The sequence below is a fragment of the Peromyscus maniculatus genome, chromosome 11 (assembly GCF_049852395.1).
Source record: "Peromyscus maniculatus bairdii isolate BWxNUB_F1_BW_parent chromosome 11, HU_Pman_BW_mat_3.1, whole genome shotgun sequence".
Classification (NCBI taxonomy): domain Eukaryota; kingdom Metazoa; phylum Chordata; class Mammalia; order Rodentia; family Cricetidae; genus Peromyscus; species Peromyscus maniculatus.
In genome coordinates this window covers 40,832,903-40,849,528 of record NC_134862.1, presented here as the reverse complement: position 1 = coordinate 40,849,528, position 16,626 = coordinate 40,832,903, and the positions used below count along the sequence as shown (strand labels likewise).

At 53.3% G+C, this 16,626-nt stretch overlaps 1 protein-coding gene across 1 annotated transcript in view; it reads left to right on the top strand.

Annotated features, from left to right (window-relative positions):
- Nucleotides 1-9,481: 9,481 nt before the first annotated feature.
- Rassf5 (Ras association domain family member 5) overlaps nt 9,482-16,626 on the top strand; it is a 66,599-nt gene continuing 59,454 nt past the window's right edge. The window contains exon 1 of the mRNA XM_006995323.4: nt 9,482-9,981. Within this exon, the coding sequence (XP_006995385.3) occupies nt 9,537-9,981 (445 nt within the window). The 5' untranslated portion in view covers nt 9,482-9,536. The remainder of the gene's footprint in view (nt 9,982-16,626) is intronic.

Here is a 16,626-nt window from a genome sequence, read left to right as displayed (position 1 = left end):
ATCAGCCCCGGATGATCCTGTCTTCATGAGAGATTCCCCAGTTGTGGAGGGTGCTGTCCCTAATGACCCAGCAGGGCCAGAGGTGGGGGAGGCAGAGTCCTAGACGTGATGTCTATAGGAAGAGCCTAACTGCTTAGATCAGTACTGTTCTTCGTGGATGCTCTCTGAGCCTTAAGCCTGTGGACTCAAGTTCTGTGGCCTCGAGGGGTAGACCCTGCCCTGATGGGCGCAGCAGCAAGCCACTTCTGGCATGCTCTCCAGGGTGAATTCAAGCCAGCTTCTGCTCACCAGTGTCCCAACAGGGAAGTCCCACAGTGGGTTCCCCACCCCCCATCAAACCCCCAGAAGCTCAGAACCCACGTGTTTGGTGGAGCGCAGTGACAGAGCCAGGGAGTCCCTCAGGGCCAAATGCAGATGTTTGGGAAGGACCAACCCAGAGTCTGATCTGAGCATGCCCGCAAGCTGAGAAACATCCTCAAAAGGTTTCAGTTGACCACGATGGCCAGGCGGCTGATATGTGGTTTCTAGTTCTATTTCAGAAGAGTGTAAGTGGCCACAACCCATAACCAGAGGTACCTGTAAGAGCTTCAGGTGTCTGAAGACCCCCGAACGTCCCCCCTCCCTCTGTTCCCTACATCAATTCCTTAAAATGAAAAGAATCCCTTCAGTTCATCAGGTGCTGGAGCTACCAGAGTGGCGAGGATGCTCTTACCCGCAGTGAAGAGCTAGGCTCTGGAGGAGGGCAGGCATATGACGGAATTCCATTGTCCCTCAGTGTGATTGGAATGCACAGCTCGGGGGTAGCAGGAGTTACCCTCCTCGAAGGGCAGGGTAGCTAGGGCAGGCTGGGAGTGTGTCACTTGGGAGCAGGGGAACCCCAAAGTAGAATCTTAGTGAGCAGGTGAGAGGCTTGGAATGTGCCCAGCAGAAGCACAGCTGTGTATTTCTGCGTTCCTAAGCAGTCGGCTGAAGTAGGAAGTTAGGAGGAGGAGGAGCCAGCCCCAAAGGTCAGGACTGGGACATGGGCTTTGTTTTAAGGAACCAGACAGGTTTTAAGTCAAGTCCAACTGGTATTAAAAGATACCATTCTTCAGTGCCAGTGTGGAGGGTGAAAAGTCATGGTAGAAACTGATAGAATTCCTGGCCACTCCCCCAGCTACACGGCCGCACATGAGCAGAAATAGACTAAAGACTTCAAAAGAGCACAATGTTCTCTGTTCTCCCTCAAGTCTTACCTCAGTGGCTCTGAGGTCCCTGTGACAGGAAGCAGAGGTGCAGCAGTCACAGGTCTCAGGTTGAGTGAGGGGCCCCGATCCTCGCAGACATCTGGAAAGAGGCCCCTGGGCATCCTCTGAGAATGGACCTGCTCAAGTTGTGGTTCTAATTGGGAGAGGGCAGGGCAGTCCCAGTTCTTCAGGTCAGAGTTCAGGCAGCTGGGGGTGGGGGGGAGTTGTGTCTAGAGCTTCTTTATGCCTTGGTGCTGTGTAGCAGGTCTTTACAATCCACAGTTTGCTCTTCGAGACTGGTATCTGGGCCCCACCCAGCATCTGGATCCAAATGGTAGTGGGGAGGGGTGTGGCCCAGGAATCTGCATTGCTGGTGTGCTTCCTTGGTGAGGCAGTTTATGATGACCTGGGAATGGCTCCTGGACTGGACACCTCACCCTGCTCCTCCAGGGCAGCTGATTCTAGGAGAGCCAGTCTGAGGCAGGATGGACCTCCTCAATGGCCTGGCCGCCCTCCTTCAGCGTCTGCCTTTTGCTTTCTCACGGCTCCTCTCTTCAGCACTGATGCTGAATGGATGCCGCACTTAGCGGCTTGGAAAGCCATTCTGAAATACTTCAACAATTTCCTTCCTGTTTTCAAGTTCAGCATTTTGTTGTTTGTCTGGAGATGGAGTCTGTACAGCCTTAGCTCAGACTGAAACTATGTCAACAGGCTGTGAAGAGACACCCTGACCACTGCAACTCTTAAAGGAAAGCATTTAATTTGGGGGCTGGCTTCCAGTTTCAGAGATTTAGTCCATTGTCATCATGGCGGGGAGCATGGCGGCTACCTTAGCCCTGGAGCAGTCGTGAGAGCTTTACATCCTGATCCACAGGTGGGATGGGGGCTGAGGCTGGCGTGGGCTGTTGAGACCTCCCAGCCCACCCCCAGTGACACACTTCTTCTAACAAGGCCACACTTCCTCTAACAAGGCCACACCTCCTCTAACAAGGCCACACCTCCTCTAACAAGGCCACACCTCCTCTAACAAGGCCACACCTCCTCTAACTAGGCCACGCCTCCTCTAACTAGGCCACGCCTCCTCCAACAAGGCCACACCTCCTCTAACTAGGCCACGCCTCCTCTAACTAGGCCACGCCTCCTCTAACTAGGCCACGCCTCCTCTAACTAGGCCACACCTCCTCTAACTAGGCCACACCTCCTCTAACTAGGCCACGCCTCCTCTAACTAGGCCACGCCTCCTCTAACTAGGCCACGCCTCCTCTAACTAGGCCACACCTCCCAATCCTTCACAGTAAACACGGGAGCCTATGGGGGCTAATCTCACTCAAACTACCAGGGTGAGCAACCCTAGTGGGAGAGGTTATGGTCTGGGCCCGGGGGACCCACAGGCACTTTGTGTTCCTAGGCTGACCACTCAGCATAACTGCCACTTAAAGCCTTGGTGTTCCATACCTCCCTCACCAGAGGGAGGGGGGGGCGGAAGAGATGGGAGTGAGGGGAGGAAAGAAGAGAGAAAAGGCAGGGGGAGAGATGAGGAGGCTCTGGAGCGGCAGGGCAGGAGAGAGAAGGGGAGAAACACCCAGGGAGCAGAAACAGAGACAGAAGGAGACAGCGGGGGTGGAGCGGGGCTGGGTGGGATAGGGACAGCCCGTGATGTCATCCCCGTCCCTCTGTGCTTGTTAACTGTCCTAACCCCAGGCTGAGGCTCGCTGCCACCGTGCCAGGCCCAAGAGCTGGCCCAAGCCTGGAATCTAAGCCTGCTTGTGGCTTGCGGCCTCCCTCTTGGCTGAGGGATGAAGGCCGCTGACAAATCCGGAATATCTGAGTGTTTCCAGGGCAGGGGGAAAGCGTGCGTGCGCACACCAGCCAGCCTTATCACAAGCTTGGCAGGGGCGCGGGGTGGAAAAAGCTGCATGTCTGACATGCAGATGGAGGTGCCATGGAACGGGTGGCCCAGTCTTAACGACGACACTTTCCAGGAGCACCCCCTACACACACCCTTTTGTCCCCAAGTACTGCCAAGGACAGAGAAAACGCCCTGGCGAGCGCAAGCGTTTGGTGACATGTTTAGTGGAAGAACCCACGGCACACCCCGCAAGCTGTCCTCTGAGCTCGGCTCACACGCAAAGTAAGCAAAGTATTTTCAAAGCCACGCCTGAGAATGGACATGGTGCCTGTCCGGCCCCCAACCCTGGCCAGCCAGAAGCATATGGATACAGCAAATTCACCACAGTGCCCAGCACCCTGGAGGATGTACTCAAGCTGCCGGGTCCCCTCCTGTTCCCCCGCAGCCCCAAAGGTGTTGGGGTGCCTTCCCTTCTCCTTAGAGCACCAGTTCTCGCTCTTCATTTCCACTTCTCTGGGAACAGGGGCCATGGCTTAAAGGAAAACACGTCTGGGGCCAGACATTGGTTGCCAGCCTGCAACTGAGCCTTTTCCCCGGGACACCAGCACCCCCTCTCCGCCCTGCACAGAGAAGGGGGTCAGAAAGGCCAGCAAGACCCAAGGGAGGAAGGTGAGTCCCAAGGTTACCTGCAGCTCCCATTAGGATGAGGTGACAGTGGAGACACAGATGAGGGATGGTGGGATGACCCCGGGATGCAAGACCCGGCAATTGGACCTGACCAAGGAAGCTGAGCGATGTCAAAAGGGAGAGACAACTGGATGAGGATTCTGATTCTTCACACTGCACCTATAGTCAGCTCACCGTTTTCCTCACTGCCCCTTCCCACCCCAGCAGGAAATGCAAAGGCCAAAATGTGGATTTGGGTGCTCTGGAATCCAGACTAGGACCTCAGTCTGTACCAGTCACATGATCCTGCGCCTCAAGTTTCTGATCTGAAAAACAGGAACACTGGGCATTTCACATTTTACAAGAGGCCTTCACAGATCCATTATTCTCTTCTTTGTGGATACTGTGTAGCCTAAGAAGGCAGGAAGAGGGAGGCCATAGGCATTTCCTTCAAATGTTGTAGAGGGAGCTCACAATTTTACTCGCCACTGCTTCCTGTGGTCCATGAGTCATAGTAATCAAAATCTCATATAGACCAACGGCCGGGCAGTGGTAGCGCATGCCTTTAATCCCAGAACTCAGAAAGTAGAGGCAGGTGGATCTCTATGAGTTTGAGGCCAGCCTGGTCTACAGAGTGAGTTCCAGGACAGCCAAGGCTACACAAAAAAACAAACAAATAAACAAACAAAAAACAAAACAAAACAAAAAGTGTCTCAAAAAAAGGGGGGGCAGTGAGGAAAATGCTGAGCTGCCTATAGGTGCAGTGTGAAGAATCAGAATCCTCATCCAGTTTTCTCTCCCTTTGACATCGCTCAGCTTCCTTGGTCAGGTCCAATTGCCAGGTGGTGCATCCCGGGGTCATCCCGGGTCATCCCGGGTCATCCCGGGGTCATCCCACCATCCCTCCTCTGATATATTTCATCAGGTTTAAGTGAATCTAGAAAAGGTCCTTTCTGTCTAACCCAGTGGTTCTCAACCTGTGGGTTGAAACCTCCAAAGAATATCAGAAAACACAAACATTTATATTACAGTTCATAACAGTAGCAAAATTATAATTATGAAGTAGCAACAGAAATTTTTTTTTCCTTTGTCAAGACAGGGTTTCTTTGGGTAGCTCTGGCTATCCTGGAACTTGCTCTGTAGACTAGGCTGGCCTCGATTTTCAGAATTCAGAGATCCCCCTGCCTCTGCCTCCCCAGTACTGGGATTAAAGGTGTCTGTCACCACTACCAGACACAATGAAAATAATTTTATGGTTGGGAAAAACCTCCTCACCTTCTGTCTCCTAAAAATGCCGTGTTTGTTTTCAAAGCACTGAAGACCTGATATACATATTTCACCAAAGTTGGTTTATTGTGTGCCTCTCCCACTAAAATGTAAGCATGATGAACATGTGTCTCTCACTGTCAGACTACTGGACAAACACCGAATACATAGTGGCGCTTAGGGGAGTACATGGTCGAAGAAACTGATTACCGCTGTGTGTCCTTGAGGACTGCAGTGGGTATCAGTGATGACTGCCAGCTACTCCCAGCTCTTCTCCAACTCTGAGCTCACAGTGAGCTTCCGCTACTGGCTCTCCTAGTATAGGATGGTCTGTGACTTGTGAATGGAAGTGACCAAGACTTTTAATGCCAGTGAAGATCATCAAGGCTTTCTTGATTTCCTTCTGGCACAGTGACTGGCCATGTTAGATATGGTGTCTGGGATCCACATGAGTCCCTAAGTGACTCTTGTGCAAATAACCTGTCACCCTGCACAGGACATGTAGTATGGATGAGAAAGAAGTCTCTAGTGTTTAAATGCAGTGAAATATGGGACTTATTTGTTACTGCAACAAAATTTAACTCGTCCTGACTGACACAGTAATCTTATGCACAACTGCCAATATCCACAAAGTTTCCTAAAATCTTCATAGATTTGGGGCAACTTCAAATGCCTCAAAGCCAGATAAAACCAGTGTCCTCTTCAGAAAACCAGGCCATGTCTGCCCTTCCCCTTTTCTTTCCTGCTAGGGGGTTGTGGGGTAGGGATTGAGAGATAGTCTTGAAATAACTCAATAGGGGAAACAACATGTTTTGGGACCACCTCTGAAGTGGCCTCACATACTGACCACACTCAAATTCACCACAATCCTTCCCCTTGGTCAAAAATGAAAAGCAGCATGTTCTCTCTGTTGGAATGAGTCACAGCTGGGAAAAGTGACCCGCTCTGAGCCAAGATGATCTGCTAAGGAAAAAAACATCCCAGTAGATGTTTCAGCAGATGTGGTGAAACCTTGCAGCATTGTGACCAAGGACAAAATAAAAAATGCTGCTGCTTTTCAACTTCTTCTGAGGAGGAGGAGGAGGAAAGGGAGGGAGGGAGGGAAGGAGGGAGAGGGAGAAAGGGGGAAGGGGGGAGAGAGAGAGTTGTGGAAGGAGATGCTCTTTTAGGGCAGGGAGGGACTGGATTGAGAAAGACCAGGGAGGTGAATCCCACACCTACTGAGGTTGGGGGACAGCCACCACCCTACCCTAATCTCAATGTTTTGTCACAGGGAGATGAATCTTAAGATAAACTTGATAAAGTTTTGGGTGGGTTGCATGAAGTTATACTATCTCCAGTTCATCTGGCTCCATACCATTTCCCCATCAGCCCTGGAAGCAGTTACCACGACTCCACCAAATCAGAGCCACCGGAAAACAAAACCAGAGTGTCTTCTGTGTAGCCCAACAGCTGGAAGGCTGCACACCTGACTGTCCCAGCTGGAAGTCTGCACACCTGACTGTCCCAGCTGAGAGGCTGCACACCTGACTGTCCCAGCTGAGAGGCTGCACACCTGACTGTCCCAGCTGGAAGTCTGCACACCTGACTGTCCCAGCTGGAAGTCTGCACACCTGACTGTCCCAGCTGGAAGTCTGCACACCTGACTGTCCCAGCTGAGAGGCTGCACACCTGACTGTCCCAGCTGAGAGGCTGCACACCTGACTGTCCCAGCTGAGGAGTCTGCACACCTGACTGTCCCAGCTGAGAGGCTGCACACCTGACTGTCCCGGCTGAGGAGTCTGCACACCTGACTGTCCCAGCTGAGAGGCTGCACACCTGACTGTCCCAGCTGAGAGGCTGCACACCTGACTGTCCCAGCTGAGGAGTCTGCACACCTGACTGTCCCAGCTGGAAGTCTGCACACCTGACTGTCCCAGCTGGAAGTCTGCACACCTGACTGTCTGCACACCTGACTGTCTGAACCAGCCTCAGTTGCTCACAGGCAACACTGATGCCCACCCACAGGAGCTTTCCCAGCCAGGAAATCAAGGTCAGCCCTAAACAGCACTTGGAGGGCCTGGGCATGGGGAGGACAGAGATGATGGTCGCTGGCATTATTCATAAATAGTGATTCAAAACTGGCCTTCTAATGCTGCATCCGTTACCAAAATCATGTCATTTACACACCAAACTGTCACCCTGAACTCAAGATGGGTCTCTGTCCCGGATCTCACCCAAAACATGGCCCCCCTGAGAGGCACAGGTTTCAAACCTTGTGGAGATGGCTGGATGACACAGGGTGGAATGAAGCAAATATTTACACTCAATGCGGGGTTTCTACAAGAACCCCGAGAGCTGTTTGCAGAAACACTGGAGAGGAGGAATAAGAGGCCATAAAGGCAGGTTGTACTTCCCTTTCTCACATTCAAAGAAAGCACCAAGGAATATCCCTGCTGGGTTCTCTCGGTTACAACCAACTCAACCCCACAGATCCTGGGTATGGAACAGAGGACCTCACTTCCTCACTGCTGCCGAGGCCCTAGCGCAGTAGTTCTGAGAGGACCATCAGCACCAACACTATGTGAGAACTTGCTAGAAACATGAAAGTCTCATATCCTAGCCCAGACCTACCGACACAGGAACTCCGGGCGCAGCCGGCAAACTGTGGTTTAACAAGCCCTCTCAGATGGGTTAGCCTCCAAAGTTTGAAGCACCAGGATGGAGAGAGAGGAAGGGTGCAGGACCACTGTGTCCCACTGGCCACGTCACAATTCTCCCACTTGGTAATAAATACTCAGAGTCATTCCTTCCACTACCCAGGAACCAGTGAATAGAGTGAGGCCTGGAGAACAGGAACTTGCCGGCTGCTACCAACTTGGAAGGAAGAGGACACCATTACCACCACCACTGGGGAGAGCGGGGGAGGCATCGTGGAGCAAGGGAGGCTGGGAATTCCCTGGCCACTGGACTTTTAGGAATTGCCTGAAAATTACCTTCTTGGGGGGAAAGCGAAAGTGAGGATTCCCCAACCAGACACTAGGGGGAGATCCATATCTGGCCTGGAAAGAACCCTGAGGATTAAGGTGTAGACGAATTTATAGGAATTTATGGTTTCAGAATCCCCACCCACGGCATACACACACCATTGCCCCCATACTCCAACCTGAGGATCCTCGTCCCTTTTATAAAGTAGCTTAGTGCGCACAGAGAACGTTTTCAGCCATGTCTATATTACTTATAACATCCGGTATCGTGTAAGTGTATATGAATCATTGCTATCCAGCATTATTTAATGAGTAATAACAAGGAAAACTGTGTACACGTTCAGTACAGACACGGTATTTCCCCCCGAATATTTCTATCAGTGGTTTGTTGAAACTCAAAACGCAGACTTTTTGGACATGGTGCGTTGATTTTATTCCCAACGTTATTTGCTGGTGACTGCCGCTAAATTAATCAAATCAAACCTGTGATTTAAGGGGGAAAGTGTGAGCCCTAAGTCAGAACGACCCGAACTGGAAAGAGCAATGGCTCCTGCAGCTACAAAATCAGGCTGTAGTAGAGGGCCCGGGACCATTGCTAGCCTACGACAGGACACAGGTTCAAATACCCAAGAGGTCTGCACCCCCACCTGTTTTCTCCCCTTTGAGATGGGGCTGTGGACAGACCTGGTAGTCATTACCACTACTTAATTTCCAAGACTCAGTTCAAAAAAGAATAATACCTGGTCGTTTGTTCAAGAATTAGGACTTTCAAGATGGTGGCGTCAGAGCCTTAAGCCAGACAGGAGCCTATGGCGCACCCTTGGTACTGGTGGAAAGCGGACTTCTCCACCCCGCTCCCCAACCCCCACTCAGGTGAACCTCCATACCAGGAATAAAACAGATATGTTTAGGGGACTGGCGTTTCCGCAGCGATTACACCAGCAGGTTTAATTTAGGAGGAAGGCTCCTGCCCTCCCATGGGGCACAGAGAGTTCTCACGATCACCCATCACCAAGGATCATCCAGGATCACCAATCACCCTCACCCCAGTCTTGGGGGGTGGGGGCAGCCTATGTCGCAGGGGTGCGAAGGGGGAGCCAATCTAGCCAGTTTCCCACGGCCAGCTTGGAGCGTCCGCGGTGCGCCTTACTGACCCACGCGGGGCTCCGGGGGCGACTGACAGCGGCGGGCTAGCTCCCGCGCCCAGGGCCCCACCCGTGTTCCAAAGCCCTCCCCTCCCACCTGCTCCCGGCCCTACCGGGGTGTGGGCGTGGGAGACGCCCGGAGGGGACCAGGCAGAGCTAGAGGCGGGGACCCAGAAGCCGGCGCCCCCCGCGCCTCGCAAAGCCTCTCGGATGCTCCGATCTCCACTGCCCCAGCCGCAGAGTCGCCCCTAAATCCACGCGGCTGGGGCCCGCAGTCACGCGTGTTGCCCTTCCGGCCTCTCCGAGGGCCCCGCCCCGCCCCGCCCGCGGGGTGCGGGCCCTTTAAAGGCGCGCTCGGCCGGAGCCGCCCCTTCTGTCGGCCAAGCTCGGGAGCCGCGGCCGCCAGCGGGCCTTGGCCATGGCGTCCCCGGCCATCGGACAGCGTCCCTACCCGCTTCTCCTAGACCCCGAGCCGCCGCGGTATCTGCAGAGCCTGGGTGGCACCGAGGCGCCGCCGCCGCCCGCCCGGCCACGCCGCTGCATCCCCGCGGCCCTGGTCTCCGCGTCCGGGGCGTCAGAGGGGCGCGGCGGCCGGAGGGCTGCCCGGGGGGACCCCGAGCCCATGCCTCGGGACTGCCGACCCGCTCGCCCTGTCCGGCCCGGTCTGCAGCAGAGACTGCGGCGGCGGCCTGGGTCGCACCGACCCCGCGACGTGCGGAGCATCTTCGAGCAGCCGCAGGATCCCCGCGTCCTGGCCGAGAGAGGCGAGGGGCACCGTTTCGCGGAACTGGCGCTGTTAGGCGGCCCGGGCTGGTGTGACCTGTGCGGACGAGAGGTGCTGCGGCAGGCGCTGCGCTGCGCTAGTGAGTGAGGGCAGGGCAGGGGAGGTGCGCGGGGGTGAAGGGCTGTGAGCCTGGGGAGAGGAGGCCATTGCCTTTTGTGGCCAGCCCGAACTTTAGGCAGGTAACCTTTGGAGACAGCTGCTGCCCACTGCCTGGAATCATTTCGTGGCTGCCCGCTAACCAGATGTGGCTATGCGGCACGGTTACGCACCTTCAGACGGGTTCCAGCCCTCTCCCCGTGCATGCAGAGGAGCTTGTTTGCAGGTTAGGATTGATGGCCCGCCACAAGGTCATTCGGCTGTCATCCATACACCCTTTAGATGTGCATTTTTAGACTTGGGTAGTGATATTGAAAGCGAAGTGTGTATTTGACCCTTGCTTATTAGAGTTAATGGGGGAAATGGCTTATTGGTCCCCTCTGGCAAAAGCGCAGGCTCTTCCTCCTAGGGGAGCTATTGGCACTGGAAGCCTGGTTAGGCTTTGAGTGGAAACAGGCTGTGAGGTTGGAAGATGCCAAGGTCACCTGCACCAGGGGCCCCTTCTGCTTTCCACACCTGGCTCCTCGACCCCTCTGCTTCAGGGTTTGGCTGAGTCCTGCCTCTTCCTTCTCCTGGGCCCCTGCATCAATCTTCTACCTCTAAATGACTAAGCTCCCTGCTTAGGCATCCCCCAGAATACCTGCTGGCCAGGCTTCTCTCAGTCCTGACTGAAACACCCGGCACCAGGGTGGAGAGTTTCTGAGTCAATCTGCACTCTTTTTAGGGCTGATTATTACCTCTCTCCAATGGTGAGAATGTGTGTGTATTCCTTTCCTATGTGCCCTCCTCACCAAGCCATGTTGCCAGAGGATGCTCATAGTCATGTGTTTAGCTACTTTAAACCCTGTGAAACACACAGCACCTTGACAGTCTCCAGCAATCGGCTGTGGAAATGGATTACGGTTGTCGCCATGTGTTGTGGTAAAGGCCCTTCTCCCACCATGGCAGCCTGTGCTTCCCTCAGACTGCATCGCTGGACAGCAGCAGCTAGCTCTCCTCATACTGTAGTCCACAGTGGCATCTTCTCGGCCACGGCCAGGACTGAGTGAAAGGGGAAATGGGCGCTGTTCTTCCCACCATCAGCACGCCCCGTTCGGGTGCCTGTTCAGGAGAGAGCTGAGTGTGTGCCTCTGTCATGTGTGGACCGGCCGTTGTCTCTTGTAAATGCTTCTGAGCTGCGGAAGACTCCAGTGCATTACCTTCAGCCAGGCTTCCAGTGTTTTCTCCCTCCATGTTCCTGGGTGCCTCGCAGATCCCACTAACCCTGTACACAGGGAAACAGGCCACGCCTCCACTGCAATGGATTTACTGATGCTCACATTCCAGAAGCTGCATGGTCTGTGAAAAACATGCTCATTGTAATTCTTGTTTGCACTTAGATTGTAATTCTTGCTTGCATTTAGACTTAGAGCGACCGTCCGTTCCACGCCAAGTTTGTGGTATTCTTCTGGCTAGCAATAATGATGTGCTGGCGGGTTTCTGTGTGGGCATCTGTGCAGTATTCCATGACTAAATGAGCATCCTCGGACCACATTAGAATTGTGTATTTCCCTTGCTCAGTCCCTAAATAGTTTCCAGCAGTTGGGAAAAGGGAGACCACAGACAAGGCCTCTGACCTGTGAATTGTTGAGGCCCTTTTGCTTTCTTGGGCTCCTGTGACCCCTGTGTGGTTGGTTTTGTGCCAACCAGAGATGTCTGACCACTGGAGAGGCAGCAGGACCCGAGTCAAGAAGCCACAGAAAGGATTCTCTGTTTGTTGTTTTTTAATATTTAACTGCGAGTGTTCTGCTGACCAGGAGCAAGTTGAGAAATTTTTGGTGTGCAGAACAGACCCGCCAGGCATCTGGTGTTGAACTGGGGTCTGGTTCCTTGAGAGGGTTGGTTTGCTTAATTTTACAGGTCAGCAAAGGAACTTCTAAAAGGTAATCCTGTAGCTGGGGGAGCTGGCAAAGCATGAGGACCTGAACTGGATCCCCAGAACCCACGTGAAAATAAAAAGGCAGGCTTGGCGGCACATGCTTGTCATCTCGGTGCTGGGCAGGGGGTGGAGACAGATTCCTGGGCCCTGCTGGCCAACCAGTCTAGCCTACACACACGCGCACGCGCGCGCACACACACACACACACACACACACTCACCTCAAACTGGAACCAAAGTCCTGGCTTTGAATCCAGACTGCCACTTAGTCTCTCTGTGACCCCATCATTTGCCTTTTAAAAGTGGGAGCAATGATCTTATCTTCTGCATTAATGTGAGAATTCAATGGATTAATCGTATACATGTAAGTTGATTATAAAGTGGTTGGCAGGATGCACAATGAGCATCTAATTAGATATAAATGTTACTATTATCTCCTCCCATTTTAAGAGCTTTAATGGCTAGCTGGGGCTCACTACACCTCATGAGCCTTGAGCACAGTTTTCCAGCTTTGCTGGGTTCTTGAGTGGAAAGGGGGAGTGGATAGTATGTCTTGGAAGTTCAGGTATGAAGTGTCCTCTAGAAATGACATCCCTGCCTAGCATCTCAGGGGGGAAGTCAGCTGTGATTAAACCCACAGTCCCGTGGCTGAAACTCGTGTATGCGTGCCCTCGGGGTCTCTTTCTGAGTGGCACTCGAGACCCGCAGAGTGTCATGCCTGGTTTCTGTAAATGGTGGTTGGAAATGGATGCTTGTCTATGGGCAGTGGGGCTGTGACTGACAAGTGTCTGTTCAGGGAGGTGGTGCTGCGTGGGAGCCTGGTCGGCAAATGGGCTTTTAATAGAGGATTGCCTTGCCTGGCTTAAGCGTAGTCCCACTTCAGGGTCTGTAGCAGCTCTGGTTAACACTGGATTGATTTGCCAACAGGAAAGTTCAGAGCTAATGCTAACTCTCGGGATTGCATCTGCAGGCTGGAAAGACTGCACAGATGATAAAGTGTTTGTCGTGAGTTCAGATCCCCAGCACTCACGTAGAAAGCCTAGCCCTATGGAGCTCACCTGTAAGCCAGCACCAGGGAGGCAGCTTGCGGGCTAGCCCATCCAGCTGTATTGATAAACTCCAGGGGCAATGAGAGACCCTGTCTCAAAAATAAAATGGTGAGCAGTCGGGGAAGAGATTCCATGTTGACCCCTGGCTTCCAAACACACCCACAAAAAAAAAAAAAAATGTGTAACACAAGCACACACAAAATCAAATTTGTTAGATAGAGAAGGAAACCCAATGGGCTTGGTGCACATACTCACAGAGGACAGTGGCCAAGGTGAGAGGTCACTGAACCCCAAATGCTTTGCTTTTGGGTGGGGTGGTAGTATTTGGACGCTACCTCCAGCATTCCCAGAGAACAGTCAGCAGCAGGTAACCTGGGAATTTCTCCAGCTGCTTCTTGCCCTTTCTTGTGTAGAAAGCAAGTAAAGATGGCCGCCTGCCATGTGTCTCCTTTGAGTGGGTGTGTGAACCGTCCTGGGCCAGGGAATGGTCTGGCCGTTGGAGAAATCAAGTCTAATTCTCTCAGCCAGGGAGGAGAGACTTCAGGTGGGAGCTGTTGATCCGTGGGTGCCCCAGGTTGGCTCCAGGAAAGAGTCCCCCTGAAGGGGCAGTTATTCAGAGTCACGAGCATAAAGTGATGGGAATGATAGGCTTGAAAAGGGGGCCTCCCCGGGGCTCAGCCCCCTAACCTCCCCCTCCAGTGGTAGACTTTGATTACAGTGTGAGAAGCTCATACTTGCTGCCAGATTCCTAGGGAGGGGCTCTGTGACTTTATTTGTGAGAGCTACTGGGGTCTCTCGGGGTGCTTATGATTCCTCTAGTTCCGGATGCTGTATCGATGGCTGGGTTTAACTAGGTCCTCTGTGGGATTGGAGCCACCCAGGTGGCCGCTCAGTGACTTTATTAGGGGCTCTTTGCAAGAAGACTAGGACCCTGACTTTGGCTACTCTCCCATCCCCACCCCACTGTGACAGACAAGGGTCCTCATAGAAAGCATCTTGGCAAGTGTCCTTTGTTACGCCGGTGGTCCCTGTGTTTACTCTGGGCACTTGGGGGCTGTTTGCCCAGAGGACTCGGTAGCGCTGGACTGTGTCTTTATGTTTTCCTTCGCTTAGACCCATATTTTGTTGGGGAAGCTGGGAAAATTAAGCACTAAAATTGATGTTTTGTTGTTAAGGATGACAAGGAAACACCCAGTTTTCTCTCCTGGCTTTAATTAAAGTCTTCTTAGGGAAGGCCTTTTTGGAGTGTGTGTTCAAAGAATAGAGAAAGGGCAGTGGTGGTACTCTGCACCCTCCAGTCCAGCATCCGGCAGTGGTGGTACTCAGTATCCTCCAGTCCAGCATCCCTAGTCCTCCTTTTTTCCCTTCTCATCTTCTCAAAAGATGGAAGGGAAGGGATTAAATGTGGGCCAATTCCAACCCCCATTCATCAGAGCATGAAATTTTATGATTATGGAGTATGGGGGGCTTGAATTCCAGGTATAGTCAGAAATGATTAATGCCACTTGTCTGCAGCCTAATTAGACTTGGTAATGAATGTGTGTGTGTTCGTCTGCGGAAGCTGTGAGTTATTAGATGGCAGGGAATTGATGAGGTCTGGGCCTGGGATCTTTCCCTTTCTCCGAGCTCGCTCTTGAATCGGCCGGTGCCAAGCTTGGCAGGTAAGCCCTGAGTGACGGGGAAAACAGCCTCAGCCAGCCCGGAGGATTGTGCCTGGCTGGCAGCGTGAATCCCATCCCGGGGAGTATGCCCTGGTCAGGCTTGGGCCAGGCCAGCCGAGGTCTGGGAATGCACACAAGACAGTTCACGTGCCAGAGCGCCTCTGCTCTGAGGAACCTCATTTTCATGCCTCCCGCTGCCACACTCATCCTCAAAATAACCTCATGAGGCTGGAATGTGGCATGTTTCTGCCAAGCACTCACCTGCCTGCGGCTTTCTTGGCCAGCCTGCTAGCAGGGACCTCTCAGGTAGAGCCAACTGTGACAGGTCTGCCAGGCTTTGGGGCCATCTTAGGCCCTCACCATGTTTCCCCACTTTGGGCCCAGTGCCTAGCACTTCTACCATGGGCAGCCCCCAAGCATGGCAAGGCGGCATGTGTGTCCTACCCACTCCCGGGGATCTCTCTGGCTCTCCATACTCACCCCCTCAGTCCTCAGTTTCCCATAGAGGGCGGGTGCTTGCCTCTCTTGCCCTGCCTGGGGTATTATTAAGGCTGGTGATGGACCTATAAACATCTCAGGTCCTTCCTGTTCGCATTCCAGAGATGGCAGGGCGAGTGTTCTTTGGAGGGTGAGCAGTTGTGGGTGTGCAAGGCATGTAAACACCCTGGCCTTTCTGTTCCTGTTCCTGGCTTTAGTCAGGGCCAGGCGCCTCTTCGCAGCTGACAGATCCTGGTCTGGAGGGCTGCAGGCTACCTCTGCCCTCCCAGATGCATGGTCTTGTCCGTGGTCTCTGCTGTCTGGAGCCACCCAGCCCTCCTGCAGGGTTCTGTTCCAGCTCCCCCACCCCCACCCCTCCCCGGGTCAGGAAGGGCTGGCGGCAGCTGACTGCCAGGGCCAGCCCTGACTGGAGAAGATGGTTTTGTATTTAGTCATGTTCGGGTTTTTTTCCAGACGCGCTGACAAACTTCTCTCCCCATGTTCTCAGTAAGAGCTCAGGGTTGAGAGGGGTGCACAGCCAGACTTGGGACTTTGGGGAGAGAAGGAGGGGCGAGGCGGTGACGTCAGGTTCGGCGCAGTTTGCTTTCCCCGGGGGCACGGGTTTAGTGGGATAAAGTCTATGCTGGGAATGGTCGTGCGTACCTTGCCCCAAGGTCAAGGGTATCTTAGCTCAGACCTGTGCCAGTGATAGGTGGGTCTTCACGGAGGCGCACACTGTGCTGAGGAGACACGGGCAGGGCCTGGTGGACCTCAGAACCTATTCATGGTTTGTTCATTGGCCAGCGTGCCTGTGCTGGGCCTGTTCTAGCCTGCTGTGGTTCCCGGAGTAGAGGAAGTTCACGAGATACAGCCACTGGGAAATCTGAAGTTGCATCTTCTTGCACTTGAGTGGGGGGGATGAAGGAAGTGCATTGACGTGCCTCTTGGGAACCACGGCACGTCTTCAATGTGGGAGGATGGGTTGTGGCTGAGGGGTCTAGGTGACCACTGGAAGCTGGAGTGTCACATGTTTGGACTGCAGTTGAGGACACCAGGAAAAGCACAAGGTGGCATTGCACAGAGGCCCTCTCAGAGGGTGGTGCTCAGCGTTTAGACTGTCCGTTCCCATGTGTCACTGGACGGGTGGCTGGTGGCGAAGTATGACACTCACGTGTGACCACAAGAGGCTAGGTCATACTTACTCTTTGGTAGAAGACCTCTGTGTCACCCTCTGCCACCCCCAACTCCCTGTGTCCTGAATAGACACATTTCCAGGTCTCCAGTGGCGGCTGGGTGGAGAAAAATGAAAGTGTGGTCCTGGAGAGATGGATCGGTATGTGCAGTATTTGCTCTGCAAGCGAAGTAACCAGAGTTAATCCCTAGAACTCACATAAAAAGCCGGGCACAGGGCACACATTGGTGAGTTTTTCCCCAAAGATTTATTATTTATCTGTTTTATGTACAAGAGTGCTCAGTCTTCATACATACCAGAAGAGGGCATCAGACTCCATTACAGATGGTCGT